This window comes from Mytilus edulis, chromosome 8, assembly GCF_963676685.1.
Source record: "Mytilus edulis chromosome 8, xbMytEdul2.2, whole genome shotgun sequence".
NCBI lineage: Eukaryota > Metazoa > Mollusca > Bivalvia > Mytilida > Mytilidae > Mytilus > Mytilus edulis.
Genome location: NC_092351.1, coordinates 9,244,722 through 9,263,679, shown reverse-complemented (window position 1 = coordinate 9,263,679; position 18,958 = coordinate 9,244,722). Strand labels below are relative to the sequence as shown.

General features: G+C 32.4%; 2 protein-coding genes across 2 annotated transcripts; both read left to right on the top strand.

Annotated features, from left to right (window-relative positions):
• Positions 1-63: 63 nt before the first annotated feature.
• On the top strand, positions 64-17,603 carry LOC139486889 (uncharacterized). The gene is made up of 9 exons (XM_071271946.1): positions 64-306; positions 1,221-1,419; positions 7,692-7,795; positions 8,776-8,901; positions 10,235-10,414; positions 11,647-11,750; positions 14,617-14,740; positions 15,172-16,184; positions 17,081-17,603. Exons 1-8 carry the CDS (start codon positions 252-254, stop codon positions 15,264-15,266), a joined length of 987 nt encoding a protein of 328 aa, XP_071128047.1. The 5' UTR covers positions 64-251; the 3' UTR covers positions 15,267-16,184; positions 17,081-17,603.
• Positions 12,593-13,717, top strand: LOC139486626 (uncharacterized). The gene is made up of 2 exons (XM_071271553.1): positions 12,593-12,841; positions 13,209-13,717. The coding sequence occupies exons 1-2, from the start codon at positions 12,593-12,595 to the stop codon at positions 13,368-13,370; spliced, it is 411 nt and encodes a 136-aa protein (XP_071127654.1). The 3' UTR covers positions 13,371-13,717.
• Positions 17,604-18,958: the final 1,355 nt, after the last annotated feature.

Sequence of the window (18,958 nt, the reverse complement as noted above, 5' to 3'; positions counted from 1 at the left end):
TTAAATCAACCAAAAAAATTAACACTGATTTTTCAACAAAGGTTAATGTTATGTTATTTATTTACTTGTTGTGTTTTTGGAAACAAGTGCACACAGTTTTGTTTTGAAATTCTAACATTAAAAATTTATACTTTTTGGGTGACTTTAACCATGTGAATTGCAGAGAGAATAATTGTTATTGTAAATCATTTTCAAATTTCGGCAATAATGTTGACAAGTTAATCATAGTTCTTGTATAACTGGCAAAACAAATGGAATTCTTAATAAAGCTGGTAGTGTTTTTAGGAATTTTCGTTAGAATTTCCGGTATGTATATTGTATGCGGTAATAAACACCTTATTCTTTTGTAAAAAACAAAACTATCAAATATTGTATTTGATTAATGTTTTGTAATAACATTGTAGTATTAATATCTTCGTTGTGCTAAGACAACTGTATGTATAACAAAACAGTAGAACAAACTCAAACTAGCAGACACGTTTCGTTTCACCCATTAAATATGGGCATTACAGTTGTTAAAAAATTGCAACAATATAATCAGCAATCTTCATCATACCCACTTTATATCACTACACTGAATATGTTCAACATGTATTGTAGTGTACTGAGTATACGGAAAGGAAACGAGTACTGACCCGGCAAGTGTGTAATATTATACAATTACTGTCTTTTGATGAGGTAAATATGCGGTTTTATTGACTTTTGAAAAAATGATATTCACTGCGGCCGACGGCCGAAGTGAATATCAGTTTTTCAAAAGTCAATTAAACCCCATATTTACCGAAACAAAAGACAGTAATTGTTTTATTCCATATTCCGAGACAAGAAAATGTATTTAATGACAAACATATACCAAAAACAAATTTTACACGAAACATTTTACCATAACGTTGCATGTAAAAGCGCGTGACGTTTAGCGCGGTGAATAGCACTTTCTCAAGTGAATATGCTTTTTTATTCAAAATCCAATTCATATAGAGAAACCTACTAAAATAATTCCAATATAGAATAAACTAGTATATTAACTCCGGTCAATATAATTCGATAGGACGGATAAATAACATACGCTGCTTGTTTCCATTGGTCATAAGACTGGAATGAACAGAGATATGGTATTTACTCTCTGGTAATATATTATAGATACTGCGTATAATTCCCACTGGCAATCAGTCTAGGGAAGACAATGGTGTTATATAGCTACTTTCGATATTATATTACAGATACTGCATGTTCCCACTGGCCGTCGGTCTGGGATGGACATTGGTATGATAGTTACTTCCACGAGGAGTCGTCCAATGGAATGATAACATTTTCACAGAGTGATAAGAAAGTGACAACAGGATGGACCTTGTCATTTTTTGGTACAACCCAGACAGAGTTTACATGTGTTCTCAGCTCTAGTGGAGTGTTGGTTTTTAGGTAAGTTTTCGTCTGAATTCAAAAAAACGAAAAAAAAAAGTGTTATGAGCATCTCATTATTCTAAAAAAAACAGATGGTTTAAAATATTTTTTGAATGACATAATGCAGAATTTTCTCCTGACCATTGCTTTATGGGGTAAGCGCTGGTTTACTCAAAACTAATACGCCAATGCACAATTTGCTCCGCATACTCCAATGATCCGTTATTTCAGTAAGATTAAGCTGCCAATCGGTATAATTCAAACATATGCATTAGTTAAGCCCTGATTTTTATATTCTGAACTCTTGTATTGTAACATCAGGAAAGGGGAGGGTTTGGTGCCAGCAAATAAGTCCAACCCCGGCATATTCTGTATGTATATGTTTCTAATAGATATAGGAAGATGTGATGTGAGTGCCAATGAGACAACTCTTCATACAAATAACAATTTAAAAAGCAAACCATTATAGGTTAAAGTACGACCTTCAACACGGAGCCTTGGCTCACACCGAACAACAAGCTATAAAGGGCCCCAAAATTACTAGTGTAAAACCATTCAAACGGGAAAACCAACGGTCTTATCTATATAAACAAAACGAGAAACGAGAAACACGTATATATTACATAAACAAACGACAACTACTGAACATCAGATTCCTGACTTAGGACAGGTGCAAACATTTGCAGCGGGATTAAACGTTTTAATGGATCCAAACCTTCTCCCTTTTTCTGAAACAATAGCATAACATCACAACAAAGAAGTCAGGATACTTTTATTCAGTGGTTGTCTTTTTTTATGTATATCATATTTATGTTTCGTTCATTGTGTTTTGCATAAAGCATGCCGATAATTTTCTGAGCAAAACTCTTTCCGCATAGACCGTTCCGTGTAATCATTTATAAAAGTCACCGACATAAAATAAATCGGAAATAATAAAAAAAAAATGTTTAATGTTTTCGACCGCTTTTGTGTTTTTATGGTTTTTTTTGCCCTAGATAAACCTTAAAAAAAAGTCTTTGTTTCACCTCAAACAAATATCTAGGTTTAACAAATATCCAAAATATCTAAAATTCTGTTCGGTATAATGGCGCGTTACTTTTCAATTCATGGTTTTCAGGAAATGAAAAATTAGATAAAGATGGATCCCAGTTTTCTTTCAATTTTTAGAAAGAAGTATATTGACGTCGCGTACGGTGTTGGTGTTAGTTTTGGTAACGTTATTTAGACGTTATTTTTCATGCATTGTATAAATTACGTCGTACTTTTTTTTATTTCGTGCAGCTCAATCATACAGCATAATTTATATGAGCGGTTTGCTTGACTTGCTACGTATAGAACCGAAATGCAAAAGTGGCACACATTTTTCTAAGTACAGTTAAATTAAAACGGAAAAATAATATTCATTTACATTAGTATCCCCTTGGAGCAAAGATATTTTCTCTTTCTTTTGATTGAAACAGGATATTTTAAAAACAAGTTTAAACCACTGTCTTTTCTGCTGCTTTTTTTTTTAGTAAACATATTTATTTATAGTGGATTGGGAAACAAGTTATTACAACTTATATTAATCCGTTTCAACTTTGAGGGTGCGAGTACTTCCTTGTAGCCTTAGCCTGCTCTTTCCGAAATCTAAAAGGGTGAATTTTATGTGCAAGAGATATTGCTCTCTCTTAATAAAACACGGGTCAGTCATTTATCGCCCCATGCCGACGGACTATCATTGTTTCACAAGACCATCATACTCGCAAATGGTGTCAAGGGCTTATTCTTTTATCCGCTTTTGATAATTTCCGAAGAAAAATGTTATTAGTTAAATCGTTTGTTTCATCGCCTGTATTAAATGTTAAAAGAGCCAACAGTTGAAAGCAACTTCAAAATTAACCACAATAAAATTAATTTAATCAAATTTGCCAATTTCATAAACAAAAAGAAATTTAATCTCAACTATGAACAAAAAAAACAGATGGGGACATTTTAGCGCAGACGTTATAGCCAATTTTAGCGCAGAATTAATCCGTTCAGCTGTATTTTCGATAGCCCATTTTAGCGAAAACTTTCCTAGTTGAATAATACTAAAACCACGAACATTAATTTATGCTGGTTTAATATTAAAGTTGTATGTATATGTTGTGTACAAGTTGTAATGTTGTACAAATTATAATTTGTACAGAATTTTTGTACAAGTTATCAGTGTTTTATGACCTGATGAACAAAAATGGATGATGCAAGCACACAGTCTTTTGCTCCACATATTTCTGTCAGTTTTTCACAACTTTATGATACAGTCTAATACTTAGCATTTATACAAAAACATTATAAGACCTCACAAAGATTTTGTATAGATATGAATATGGTATAAGGAAAAAAGGAAAATTAGAATTTAAACCATTTATATATGTTCACTTTGGTTCATCATGGAAATAAAAATAATTATATAGTTGTCACTCAGCTATTTACGTTTTTCTTGATACTATCATCAACTTGCAAACAACAACATATATAAAAATACAATGTATAGGCGAATGTGCTCCACAATCTAGACAAGATAAAGAGAAAAATCAGCAACTTTATCAACAGTATTGTACTGATTGTGCTTGGGTTTTCTCTTCTAGATCTCGCGCATGGGTCTTTGTTTTTTAATAAAAAGTGTGCAAACAAAATAAATATTGAAACAAATATATAAAGAAAAATGCAAGGATGAACTTAAGGATGTTTCATTAATCCTTGTATGTGCCCATCGAAATTGATAAAGAAGCATGCCAGAATTTTGAGGAAGGGGAAGCATTTTTTATCCTTGTATGTTCCTATGTCCCTAGAAACACACTATCCATTCTTTCTGATTTGAAAATGTGCAATATAAATTGATCCTCTTTCTATTATAATAGTTCGTTCTAAGACACCAGGTACCATGTACTGAATAGAGAACGTTCAAACTAGTCCCCCAAACTGCTTCACATAATAGATAAAAGGGGAGGGAGAGGGTCTCAGAAACATTTAACCTGTTAAGAAAGCTTTGAATAAGCATTCAGTGACATATTTGTCGCTGGACGTCAGATAAACGATGAATCAATACACATCAAAATGCGCCAATTTGAGTTACGCAATGTTTCAATCATTCTCATTATTATAATTAAATCATACTGTTGATAGAGATATTCACATTTTTTATATCAAATAGATAATCTGTTATATTAAATTGATAATTTGTTATATCAAATTGATAATTTGTTATATCAAATTGATAATTTGTTATATCAAATTCATAATTTGTTATATCAAATTCATAATTTGTTATATCAAAATCATAATTTGTTATATCAAATTGGAAATAGTTAATTAGCATGGCACGTAAAAGGCTTCCGTAATTTGCGAAGTTTTACAGAACGTAACGTCAAAACAAGTAAAAAAGCATAGTGTGACATTATGACTAGACAAAAGTAGTCGCTGACTGTGTCGTTAATACTCCCGACATGTGGTCGAAAATGGGTTCAAAAAAAATCCCTGAACAGTAGATTTTAATGTTATATAGTATTTTTTGTGCTATTATAATTTGAAATTTCCCCCCTCTAAAACTGTATAATATGACTTATCCTACTTGTAACAAAAATGCAAAAAAACGGCGTTTTGTGACATTTTGACTAGACAAAAACAAAAAGATCGCGTTTATTTTTTTCCCAATATTTTCTCTTAAAACTTCGACACAATTGTTTTTCATACACTTAAAAAAAAAGTTTTCACGTTTGAATAAAGTTTCATATCGTAGAAAAGACCGCAACTGCCTGTTACTTTTCATTAGACACTTAACAAATACGCCAAAACGTCAGAAAACGGCGAGTGTGACATTTCAACGGATTTAATAAAATGAACAATTTAGGACATAATTTAAACAATACTTACTAATTGAAGACATAGAAAGTTGTATATTTATTGTATAATTTTGACACAGGAAGGGTGGATATGTAAATTGTGGATTGGATCTGCAGCATTCGTTCGAATATTGAAGAGCTCAAAAAAATATGCGAGATTTGGGTTTTGTGACAGAAATACAAATTTCAAAAAATCATTAATTTTGCCACGATCTTTTGAAATGTTGTAACAAAACTTTTTATTTTTTTCCCTTATTATATACGGAATATAAAGATGTATCATTTGTGGAATAATCTATTTGAATTACCTTTTAAAATCACTCTTAACTTCACCCCTATCCTTATTTTTTTTCAATTTTCGGCTTGACCACAAAACAAAGTGAACTTTTCGTCCTAGTCAGTCGCGTCCAGTTAACGATGACGTGATAAATAAAACATACACCATTAACACCAAAGACTACTCTTGCTAGGAGTACAACTTTTTTTTAATTATTTTAAAAAATGACAAGAATAACTTCAAAGCAACGCTGGTTATATGTCGCTGTGTTACTTGACTACATGCTCAAAATCAGTGTTATTGGGGATCATTCGAGTAACAAAATGAATAAAAGTATTGATTTTAAGGCATATTCCATTTCTACTTTTAATTACGCACATTTTGATATATACATTTATATAGTTATCAATTCCGAAACTTCTAACAAATGCAATAAAGGCGAACTAGAAAGCAAAACCCGTATTATCACCAACACCGTACGCGACGTCATTAGCTTTTTTTTTTTTTTTTTTTAAATTCACGATTGATTAAGTTTGATCATTTCCTCCTGAACTGAACACAGGTTTTATAGATTATAACATGGCATGGGTTTTGCTCATTGTTGAAAACCATATAGGGACCTATTCCCGTTTCACAGATTTTTCTCCGGTTCTAAATTTAAATAGTTGTCTCGTAGGCATTCATACCGCATCTTCTTATTTCTATACATTTGTGCAAAATTAAGATATATGCCGTGGCAAAATCACAGATTCATGGATTCATTATTTTTAAAGTAAATAATAATGATCAATATTTTTTATAAATACATTTTAATTGTTCGGGCAAAAAGATTTCTCGGTTTTGTCTTTGTGCTTCAAAAATTGTAAAAGTTAATGCTACTAGTGTTTACGTCCGTCGTCCAACTTTTACAAAAATCTTCTCCTCTGAAACTACTAGGCCAAATTTAAACAAACTTGGCCACAATCATCATTGGGGTATCTAGTTTAAAAAATGTGTGGCGTGACCCGGCCAACCAACCAAGATGGCCGTCATGGCTAAACATAAAACATAGGGGTAAAATGTAGATTTTTGGCTTATAACTCTGAAACCAAAGCATTTAGAGCAAATCTGACATGGGTAAAATTGTTTATTAGGTCAAGATCTATCTGTCCTGAAATTTTCAGACATATCAGACAACCTGTTGTTGGGTTTCTGCCCCCAAAATAGTAATTTTAAATAAAATTATGCAGCTTTTGTATATTATTTGAATATTATTATAGATAGAGATGAACTGTAAACAGCAATAATGTTCAGCAAAGAAAGGTCTACAATTAAGTCAACATAACCAAAATTTTCAAGTGTCCCTTTAAGGAGGTATCGCCCTTTATAGTCAATTTTTAACAATTTTCATAAATTTTTGTAAATTTTTGTAAATTTTTTGAAAATATTTTCCGCTGTAATTACTGGGCAAAGTTCATTATAGATATAGATGATTGTAGCAACAAGAATGTTCAGTAAAGTAAGATCTAAAAACACATCACCATCACCAAAACACAATTTGTCATGAATTTATCCGTGTCCCTTGTTTAATATGCATATAGACCAAGGTGAGCGACACAGGCTCTTGAGAGCCTCTAGTTTTATATGCATAGTGTACCCTTTCAAATCGTTGTTGACACGATATCATGTCATGTCGCAGAGAGGATTATTAAGTAAACAGCATTTTGGATAAATATAATTTAGTCGAAGTTGTTGCAAATATTGAATATTTTTCAGTTATTTTTATAGTGATCATCATTAAAGCTATAATGGTGTCTAGTCGATGAAGTCTTTAAAATTAAGAATCTACTTGCGCTAAAAGAGGGACGAAAGATACCAAAGGGACAGTCAAACTCATAAATCTAAAACAAACTGACAACACCATGGCTAAAAATGAAAAAGACAAACAAACAACAGCACACACGACGCAACATAGAAAACTAAAGAATAAACAACACGAACCCCACCAAAAAACTAGGGGTGATCTCAGGTGCTCCGGAAGGGTAAGCAGATCCTGCTCCACTTAGAAAAAAAAAAGAAATGCGGAACAATTTGTCTGAAGCAACAGTTATCCTACAATGAATGTAAATTTTTATAAGTTGAAAATCAGTGATTTTTGTGTTTTACAGAACCGTTGGAACAGCCTCAGGATTTGGCGAAAATTACTTCGCACTGATTTGTATATCAATAACTGAGAAGTCTACAAATAGCTACATGTATTATCGCAAAGGGGGTGAGTGATTTTTCTTCAAAAAACATACCTATAAAAGATAATAGTTTCATAGTTTTCCATACTTTATACACAACTTTCAAAAACCTTAATCAAGGTTTTAGTGAGGACAAAGACATGAATATGGCGTATAATTCACGACACAAAATCCTTACAGACAATTGACAAAACCATTGAAAGGGAAATTACCCAAATTGCTTTTCGTCTAAAATAAATACAATTGAGCATTTAAAGTTAAACAACACCTTTTTACAATGGGGTATCAAATATACGATAACGTTAATATATTTGTTGAGGAAAAATAAATAACACATACATAAATGTTTAAACTGCATTCCTTCCTAGAGATACCTATGAAATATAGCATTCCCATGACATGAACATTTAATATTGCATATTGACTGTTACTGAATTCGATACTAGCTCTTTAAAAGTTGGTATCCACTAGAGAAAAACCATCACTATGTCGTCCCTTATCAGTTTATTATCCTATATTATCTCCGTTTACGTGTGCATGTTTATTGTTCTTCGCTGTAAAGTATAGTATTTTTGTTGTCGACATGAACCACAAACAATGATGATGACAAATTGTGATTTAAGATATTAAAAAATTCAAATGTGGTTGATAATGAACAAGTGATCAAATTAAATAAATCAAAAGATCAACAAGTTAAATGATTCTTATTTGATGGTTATGGTTTTAGTTGTTTAAGTGAACTATATAATGAGTTATGCTCTTTTATAAAACCGGTGTCATAAGCTTTATCTTACTACAACTAAGAACCATCACTGCTTCTATATTGCTCATTCTGGAAAATAAACTTAGTTTTGATATCATATATTATCCACAGTATTTTTTTTAACTGTACATAACTCGGTTTTAGCGTATGTTTATCTTCTGAATTCTATCTAAAAGTTCACATATTGTTTTTTAAGTTGTAGTACATGGTTCATTGTACGTCTCTTATAATGATTTGTTAAAGGTACAGAGACGTCAGATGGAGGAAGATATACTGTTCTTGCTGATACAGACACAATATCCAGTTCAACATCTACCTACTGTACTGGGACAGCTAGTACAGAAGACTTCGGTGTCCTGGTCAAAGACGGTAATAAACTGTTCCTAATCAAATGTTATTTTCATTCTCATTATGTTAATATTATATTGTTATTGCATGAATATTGGGGAATATTGTCCCGAGTAGAATTTTATATTGCACGATCTTGCGAGTGCAATATATGTTCTACGAGGGACAATATTCCCCAATATTCATGCAATAACCCTTTTATTGTATAGCAATATAATATTTAAAAGTAAAAATTGGTGTAAACTAAGATTTTGTCGTTGATGACGTCATGAATTTTGAAGATTTATGCACTAGTGCAATATTAGAATTTATTGCACGCTAACTTTTGGTTACTTTCTGTTGGAAATATTATATTGCTATACAATAAATACATTTATCATTTGTTTAGTAGTAAATACAGTAGTTTTGCATATGTGATAAATAGCCTGCTGTTTAATCCATATCGCGCAACTTTGATGCGCACCCTTTATCGCATACCCTTTATAACACCCCTACTTTGTTTGTTTTTTTTTTTGTTTTTTTTTTTACATAAAGTCAGTTTTGGGGGTTTTTTTGCTTAAGAAAAATTTTCCTCAAAATAGGTAAATTTTTTGAATGACGTCATTGTTTGGTATGTGACGTCACGAACGTCGAGTTTTCATATTGTATGTGACGTCACGAACGTCAAGTTTTCATATTTTTTGGCACACTAAATGCAACTATGAAAAATACAAAACACACAAATTAATACAATAATAAACAAAATATTTTTAAAACAACAGCACGCAAATTGTAAGGTAACCCAGGTGCTTCGGATAAGTATAATTGAGCAGTTTTTTTAAGGCCTTTGAAACAAGACAAAAGTAGAACTGAAGGTAACCCAGTGCTATGGATCAGAAAACAGTTCATATAATATAATACTCTTCTGTTGAAATATATGATAAAGTGTATAATACATGGCAAATCCGTATCACATACCGTATCACCCTCGACCAATATCATCCCTCGGGCCTAAAGGCCCTTGGGCTGATATTGATGTCTTTTTTTTTGTCATACACGTAATAAGTGGGTTCTTCCTTTTCACCTACACAAGCGCATATCAACAAGAAGATTAATTAGTGTTTTTAGTGTTTCATAGTCAACTGATAAAGATTTACTGTGATTATATCTCTTGTATGTTCAAAATGAATATGATAACGCTAAATTATCTTTTCAATCTAATTGATCGACTTATACATGTAGTATTAAGTATTTTTGATCGTGCAATTATTTCTTGGCTTTATTTGTCATGTTTCCAACTTTCAATGCATACATAACGCAATCGTGAAGCGTTGAGTTATACGACACAAGGATCTTATTGCGAAGTATTTTATAGGTAGTTACGGTGACGTGGCTATAACCTTACCAAATCCATTTCTCGGCATTTACAACTACACTTTTACCAGTGATGGATCCACCTACCAATGTAGTGGTACCTCGTCAATGGATGGCTGTACAGATCAAACACTGGTAAAGCTAAATACCAGTTTATGTAACAACGAACTGTTAGATGCAGGTGAGAAGAAATAATGAACATATGAACTACATGTTTAACACTGTCTAATAATGTCGAATCTGAAAATACAAAATTTCAATCTATCATAATATATGATGAAAGTGAGAGACATGATTCTAAAATTACTGCATTGCTTTCGATTAGAGTTGTCTCGTGTTCTAACATTGTAAACATAAACCGCAATGACAACCTTGAATGTAGAATAGCCTTCAATTTGTAGTTTTATTGGAAACCGATATATTGGCTTAGAAGGTATTCAGAACAGGATACTCTTACAGTTACTGGTGTGTTCCTCCTATCTAAGGAGCACTCCCTAAGGATAAGAATATGATTATATTTTACATGTATATGAATATTTACAGGGACCTGTTAGTAGCACCATTACCCATAAAAAAGTAATTTCACTGTACAATATATTCCTTAAATTCTGATGTCCTGGTTACAATAATACGACACATTCTTTATATATACAATGTCTTTTGATACTTGTTACTCTTTCAAAATATCCTTCACTTTGAATTGTCATTTTGATATTAGATATACTGCTATTAAGTGATAAATTGATAATCCAATCAAGCCTTGGTCTGATTTATTATAGTACGTTTAATATGAAGGCTGTAATTAAGATATACTCTTTCTCGTATTTGTCTATTATTCCTTCCAGTTGACACAAGTTGTCTTTATATTGTTAGTCACTATTTTTGTTCTCTGACTGCATATAGTCATATAGGTATTTATAATACAGAATGGTCCCTCTTTAATATTAAAAAGTAATAAAGATACATAAATTCTTGACAAATTACAACTAATAAAGACATGACAAATTATTTCCATACCAAGTAGCAAATTTTATGTGGAATCATCAGTTATGCATGCACGATTGAGAAGAATTCGAAATACTGTTATGCAACTCCTAATATGCATTTCTGAATTGACCGTTATCACCAACGCTCAGAATCAGAGTAACATATAGTACTATTCCAACTACCTAACAGTGTCTTATCAATATATTGAAACCATCTAAGTGTATTACCGGTATGCCTTCAGAGAACTGTTATTCCAGTTAATTTAAAATTCACCAATTTATCAGCTTTTAAGGATTTGCTAAATTCATGAAAATCACAAAAGTTCCTTGTTATTGTTCCATGTCATCTGTACTCTGTAATTTACCAATGCAAAAATATAACTATAGTTTTTACATGTATAAATCATATGAATCCTTATCTTTGCAGATAATCGACAATTTCATTGTGTGGCATATGCTGAATCAGGATCAACATATTACATTGCAATGATGCATTCGGATGCCAGTGCTACTCACCGCTCCACGTGTGTGGTACGCTAATAATAATCTGTTCTGACGCTTGTTTTACATATTGTTTTACATATGTGATAAGTGTAATCATAACCTATGCTGCTACTAGAGCGACTCACTGGTGTACATTTGTGGTAAATGTTACCATAGTTCCTTATGACACTATCTACTCTCTCCTATCTTCATGTTTGTACCAAACCAATATATTCTGACAAATGCGTAACTAACCTCTCTTTATGTGTGGCCATTATAACAACCGCTGCGCATGTATGATATTAAGTGCAACACAAGTACATTTGTGATTACCATAACATCAAGCTCTCTTCTTATATATACATTTAAATACACTCCTATCAAATGCAGTAAACGGTTGGTATCTATAATAGCTCATATCAATTCTTACACACGAAGTGGCTATACATCATCAATCAATCAATCATTGCTTTACAAAAGCGATAAGAGTGACAATGAGGCATTCACTCACTGCATGATGTGTATGTGTGTGTGTCGATGTTGTTCAAATGCTGTTTTCCGAGCTTGCGTACTACACGTGTGGATGCAACTACATGTACAAATGAAAACGATATTTTCGTATATCTGTTCGACTTATTTCCCTGCATGCAAAGTTTAGCATTGTAACTATTTATGTTATAGTTATTGACCAAGCAAGTCGGTATATAGGATTTAATTTGCACAGCTCGAGTGACCCTGTTTAACCCGAACGACGAAGGAGTTCGGGTTAATGGGTCATCTCGTGCTGTGCAAATTAAAACATATACCGATTTGATTGGCCAATAACTGTTTTAACACATGACGTCAACAATTTTCCCGCATAAATCACATCCGCCCAACAAGACGTTGAAATGGATGGATTTCATCATGAATTATCGGAGGATATGATCTTATCACAAGTATTAGAAACATTGGAGGATGAAATGGAACTGAGAAATGTAAATATAGAGGACTTTTTTGGAGAGTTTCCTAGTAATGTGATGGATGAGAATGCATCTGGAGATTTAATCAACACCTCAGCTGTTTCATTTGACCTAGGACTAGACTTAGATCTATGGTTGCAAGTTCCTTCGGAAAACGGAAAGATCCAAAATGTCAAGGTACGTCTTTTTTTAGAATTATCTGCCACGCGCAGACCCATTATTGCATGATTTGAGGTGTGGACCCATAGACGGATCCAAGGGATGGAGTCCCGGGTCCCTCTTTTGTGAAAAAAATGGTTAATTATATAGGGAATCACTGAAGCATGATCCGCGCCCCCTCCTTTTAGGTCAGTCAGCCCTCCCCCTTAAATAAAAAGTTCTGGATCTGCTACTTAAAAATTAGACCCTTGATATAATCATTTGCGGAAACTTCCGACTAGTTTTATTGTTTAATTGTTCTCATCCGGAACATTCATGAAATATTTGCCACTGCCGGATTTTGCCTCTGCCATGTGTTAAATTATGTGATATTATCTTATTTTAGGATGAAGAACCTAAAGATCAGGAACAAGGAGTCGAATCAAGGTTTGCAGAAATGACAGACAATGAAATTGATACACTTATTGAAGATGCTGAGAACAAAAACACAAAGAAAACCACAAAATGGGCAGTTAATGTCTATGAAGAAAAGAACACTTGCAACTAGATTGTACCAAGCAGGAGTCAGTGAGCAGATGATAATGGATAGAACAGGTCACAGGAGTGAAAAGGCTGTTCGTACCTACAAAAGACCTGCGGATTCTATGCTAAAAGATGTCTCTAACATTTTGAATCCATCTAATAAGCAAATAAAACTTGAGGATCCCAAACCATTAACCAATACTCGTGCAATCCTTCCTGAGCAAGTTAACATTGAAAATACAGAAAATGCATTTAATGTTTCAAAACCAGAAGGAAAATATCGGGGATTGCCAAGTAACAGCTCTTTTCAAAACTGCGTGTTCAATTTTGTAACGAAGATGTGAACCTCACAGATTTTGTTTTCAATTTTTAACACTGAATTGTTTTTAAGGCGTACATAGAAATGTATGAAAAAGCGTTTTTTTTTTTGAGTTTTCACTGTGTCAGGTTGTGACACTGATAACTTACATATCAAGACTATAATAGGAAGATGTCGATGATACTTTATTTTCATTTTTTTTAATGACAATTTTTTTTATATTGATGGAAAAATAATTTTAGTATTAAATTAACCTGTGTTTTTTTTTTAATCTTATTTAGACTTGTATTGTGTTGATTGTAATACTACTACATTTGTTTTGTATGTTTTCTATTCTGATGTTTTATCAAGTGACTGATTTTTATGTCCGCGTATAGATACATGTATCCACTTGATATTTCTTACAAAATGGAGAAAAACAAATATTTGTAGTAGCAATGGAATCAACAAACGCAAAGTACTGTACAATAAACATCTGTCAAGGACGTGAAGTTCACGTGACCTGTGCAATTATTGAAGTAGTTAATGCACACCTGACCCGTGCATTATCCAGATTATACCACAGTAAGATCAAAGGAATTTTGCCTCTGTCATGTGTTAAATAAATGATAATGATCCCTCCCTTTGCACTACTTGCAAGTTTGTGTTTATCCTTGGTATATCTCGATGAAAATATATTTCAAACATTTCAATGTCGATGTAATGTATGTCATATACATGATGACTTCCGATGCTTGAATCACTCAAACTCTAAATGATTTGAACGACATAAAGCAGTAGTGTACATTGATGTCATCATCATTTCCCGTCCTACATGAACGGTGGGTGATGTAAAACATAGACTTGAGGAAACATGATTTCCTGGCATATGGTTGACTTGTAAACATGTATGTCATGTGAAGTCATTTGTCTACATTTGTAGCTAAATAGAGTTTGTGTCTATACATTTCAGACTGCAGTTATATCTGATAAAATAGTAACAGCCAGTACCGATCCCGGGAGTTGTAAAGTAGGTCAGACATCAAGTTCACGGACTACCCACAGTGCTAGCGTCCTCATCAAAATGGTGCCTTATGGTAATTATGTTATAGTTTTTTAAGAAATATTAAACAATGTGAGAACATAAATAAATGCGTTTGCTAGAATATTGTACAATAATACTTGACGTGTAATATACTCTGTATGATACATACATCTATGACTTTTATCACAATGCCACATACTACAATGATAAAAGGCATTACTTTTCGCCTATAAAAACTTTGCAAAAACTCATTATAAATACCAGTTTTGTAAATTTGTACGAAAGACGCGCGTTTTGTCTAAATATGACTCATCAGTGCCTCGCATATAAAAACGATACAAAATCAAATACGAAGTGGTTTAGCATAAGGTACCAACAGTTTTGCAATGTTATCTTAATTGAAAATATACATGTTATCATTGAAAATAGTTGTCGCTTTAAGAAATCTGTTTATAAAGATATTTTATTTTATTTTTTTTCCAGAAATATGCTGTGAGTATGCAAATACAGTAGTAGGACTAGGAAAAATCTTTCGGATTAAAATATCAGCAAAGATTACGTTCTTATCTCAAATATAACTAAACAGTTTCTCGCTCTCCATGACAATCGTTTTTTACGAACTGAAAATGCGTTTCGGTCCTGCAGTACTTTAAATGCAAAATTAACAACAAAAGGGAAACACTTTGCGGTGATCTATTAAGGCAAAAAAAGGAGGTGTAGTATGGTTTAACTGATGACAAACAATAACCAAAGCTTAAAGGGCATTGACGTTAGGACCTCTCTTAAGGAAGTCGTGCATCCTACAACTAAGATTGTAAAAACGAATATGAAATAATCACCTATGATGAAAATAAACATTACGTACCACCATTTTAAATTTCACATTTAGTTTCATGTTAGTTATTAACGATATTAATATCATTTACAATCTGATTAAGATAAAGACCATTGCTTATATACCAGGATCCGACAGCACTTCGTTATACTTTCTGTTCCGATAGTTATAACATCAGCAAATTTGATTGAAACCTTCAAATTTTGAAGGCGTGTATCAGTGTGACAAATCAAGAGGATCCTTGCGTGATCTTTGAAACTGAAAGTAGAGCGGAGCGTTTTCATATTCTCGCACGTGTAGCGGGAACACAGAACATGTCTTTCAATCGGATTGAATAATTCATTTATACAAATGGTTCATCATTATCATCATTTGTCACGAAACGATTATTATGATAAAAGTACGAAAACAAAATCCCTCTAATCTGCTTCCATTTATAACATAAATTACAGTCAGTTTGGGGCGTAAAAAACTAACACAAATTACAATGCAGCATATTTCTTGAAGCGACTGAACATGTGAACAATGAAAATGTAATTCAAATAAACCTTGCACAATTTATGTTTTGCTCTTTTAGATTCGGCTTCAAGCGCATTCTATTTATCAAAATCTATTAATTTGATCTCTATGTCAGTATTGCTGATGCATTTGTTTTTATAAGGTAAGAATATTTTAAGTTTTCAAACTAATAAACAGCCATAGAAAACAAATAGAAATAAATAAAAAAAAAACAACAAGTGAACGAATTGCAAGAGTAATAACACGTACACAGTTGTATATGGTAAAGAATACTGCTATGCAGATAATGTCAAATCATTTCGTTAAATATCAGGCTAACGGGTCGTGATGTTGCACATGAGACTATTTGTCTGGAACATATCCATTATATAAAGGAATCAAAGTTGCATTCAGATGATAAAATGATAAAATCGCGAACAAGTCTTATTTAAATCAACACTATCATTACTATGCACTGTAAAAATTACGTGACATCAGATTGTACAAGACGGAAAGCATGTTCCTCTGCTAATGCAAACCGTCTCATCGCTCATTATTTCACCAGAGATTAATCGAATATGCAAATCTCAAAATTGAGGAAAGGGTATGAAGCGCCTAAGAATATTAATAGGAATGCATTATTATAATCACTGAGACAAACTGACTCAAAATAGAACAACCACATCGTTTTCGTCGATGTAGAATTGTGTAGTAATAGTATGAGCTAAGGATCAAATCATCTCAGGCTGAAAATAGTATGTGACAGTACCTATGAATACTCAATGAGGGTGTTGTACCTAAAATGTTATTATGAAGAATCAGTGTTCTGATCAGATTACAGTGTGAACATAGGTTGCTGGACTGTTACTGAAAACGAAAAATGATTCATGATATGAGAGATAAATCTGTTTTCATCGATATGTATTAAAATTTACAAAATAGACTATAAAATTCAAAATTTTAAAATTTCAACATTGATGGTTATTCTTTTTAAATGAACACTAAGTATGTTTATATCTCAATGGACATTGACGATTTGGTGATGATTTTATTTTTCAGAAGTTTATACACAATTCAACATTACCGAAATAAAACTCAAGATATCAAGATGCTATTGAGGAGTTCGGAACACTTCTTATACTACCTGGAACATTAGATATTTATGTGAATCCAATCTATAGAACTAAAACATAACATTGATTAAACAATAATTATTGTTTAACATTACGTTCGTTGATCTGAGCATACTCAGCTGTCTAATAAAATGAGCATAGATGTATATCATATAATCACTTTGTTAAGTGTTATTAAATTTACAACTGTGTAGTTGATATATAAAGCTAGAAATAATGATTATGTTCTTATCTGAACATGAAGCAACTTGAAGCTTTACAAATACGTTGCATGGTAATATAGACACAACGCCATATCTGTATGATCATCTTGATTTAAAAAATTTGTTGATTCACGACAAAGTAAAATGTTAATGCTTGCTGAAAAGATTATTGTCTTTCAAAGACACTAGAAATGTTACTGAACAAACTTAAAGTATTACTCCTTTAATTTAAGATATTACAATAAACTGATTTTAAATTAAAATATTCATTACAAAAATTATCATTAATTTTGTGGTTTGATGATGTACAGAGGGTTATTTGCCATTCGTTCTTCTTTCTAAGTCAGAGTTTTGTTAATACCTAAAATTGAGAATAGAAATTGTGAATAAGTCAAAGACAAACAACCAGCCCAAATATCAGATAACAGCCCAAGGTTACCAATTGGTCTTCAACACAGCGATAAAATCCTGCAACCAGAGATGGGCTTCAGCTGGCCCCTTAACAAAAATATTTAAAAAAATCTAAACTGTGATTTTGTTTCACAGAACATTTATTAAATATATAGTTGAAATGTAAACGCCAAAAGATACCATATTCAAACTTATAAGTAGAAAAACAACTGCAAATGCTATGGTAAAAGAAACGAATACTATTATAAGGTAATAAAAAAATTTACACCACACAACATAGAAAAATGAAGACTTAGCAACACGAACCCAAACATTTAACAAGGGACCTCCGATGCTCTTGAAGGGGTAGAAGATCCACCTTAACATTTGTCATCCGTTGTTTTGCTCATGTTAGTACAAACACAGTGATAGGTCTTACTCGATGGGTCACATTCGTTAAAAGAGGACAAAATTGTGGTTAAAACAATTGCAGCATATTGTCGTTTCTGTAAAACAGATATTCGACAACCAGCAATTTTGATTGCGGCTGCAAAATTGTTTACGGAAGGTTTTCAACTTCTTTACTCGGAACTCTTGGTTTAATAGCTTCCTTGTAAGGAAATGGAATCTCTTGAATATCGTAAATGTGTGTTTTTGTTATTTACCAGTAATACTTAGATGACGTTCATTCACATTAGAAACGCCACAGCAGACACGAGCAAAGCGAACGAGTTGTGAAATAAAAACAGCCTAAGATGGTGCCAAAGGTACATCAACATCCAAAAAGGGAACGATTTTTAGTCCCTTTTGGGGTAACATTTAGTGTGCATTTTCTTGTGTGAAACTGAAATATCTGAATCTAAGAAAGAAAATTACTACCGTTTAATTTTGATTTATTTAAAATTTCTTTTGAGTAAATTTCTGCATTATGATTTGATTTATTTGATTGTTGGTTGCTTTACGCCGCATTAGCACAACAAGGCTATATCGCATCGATAGTATACTTTGAAAAGCCTTGATTATTTAACGAGAAAATATCATCAAGATAATGGTATTTTTTGTTAAAATCATCAACTAAATGCAATTCAGACAGATCTGTACTAAGTTTAGTCATAAACTGTGATTCATAACAGTACAAAAACAAGTCTGTTATTATCAAGGTTTGTCCATTATGAGGAGTACATGTACTTCCGTGAAATGTCACATTCCAG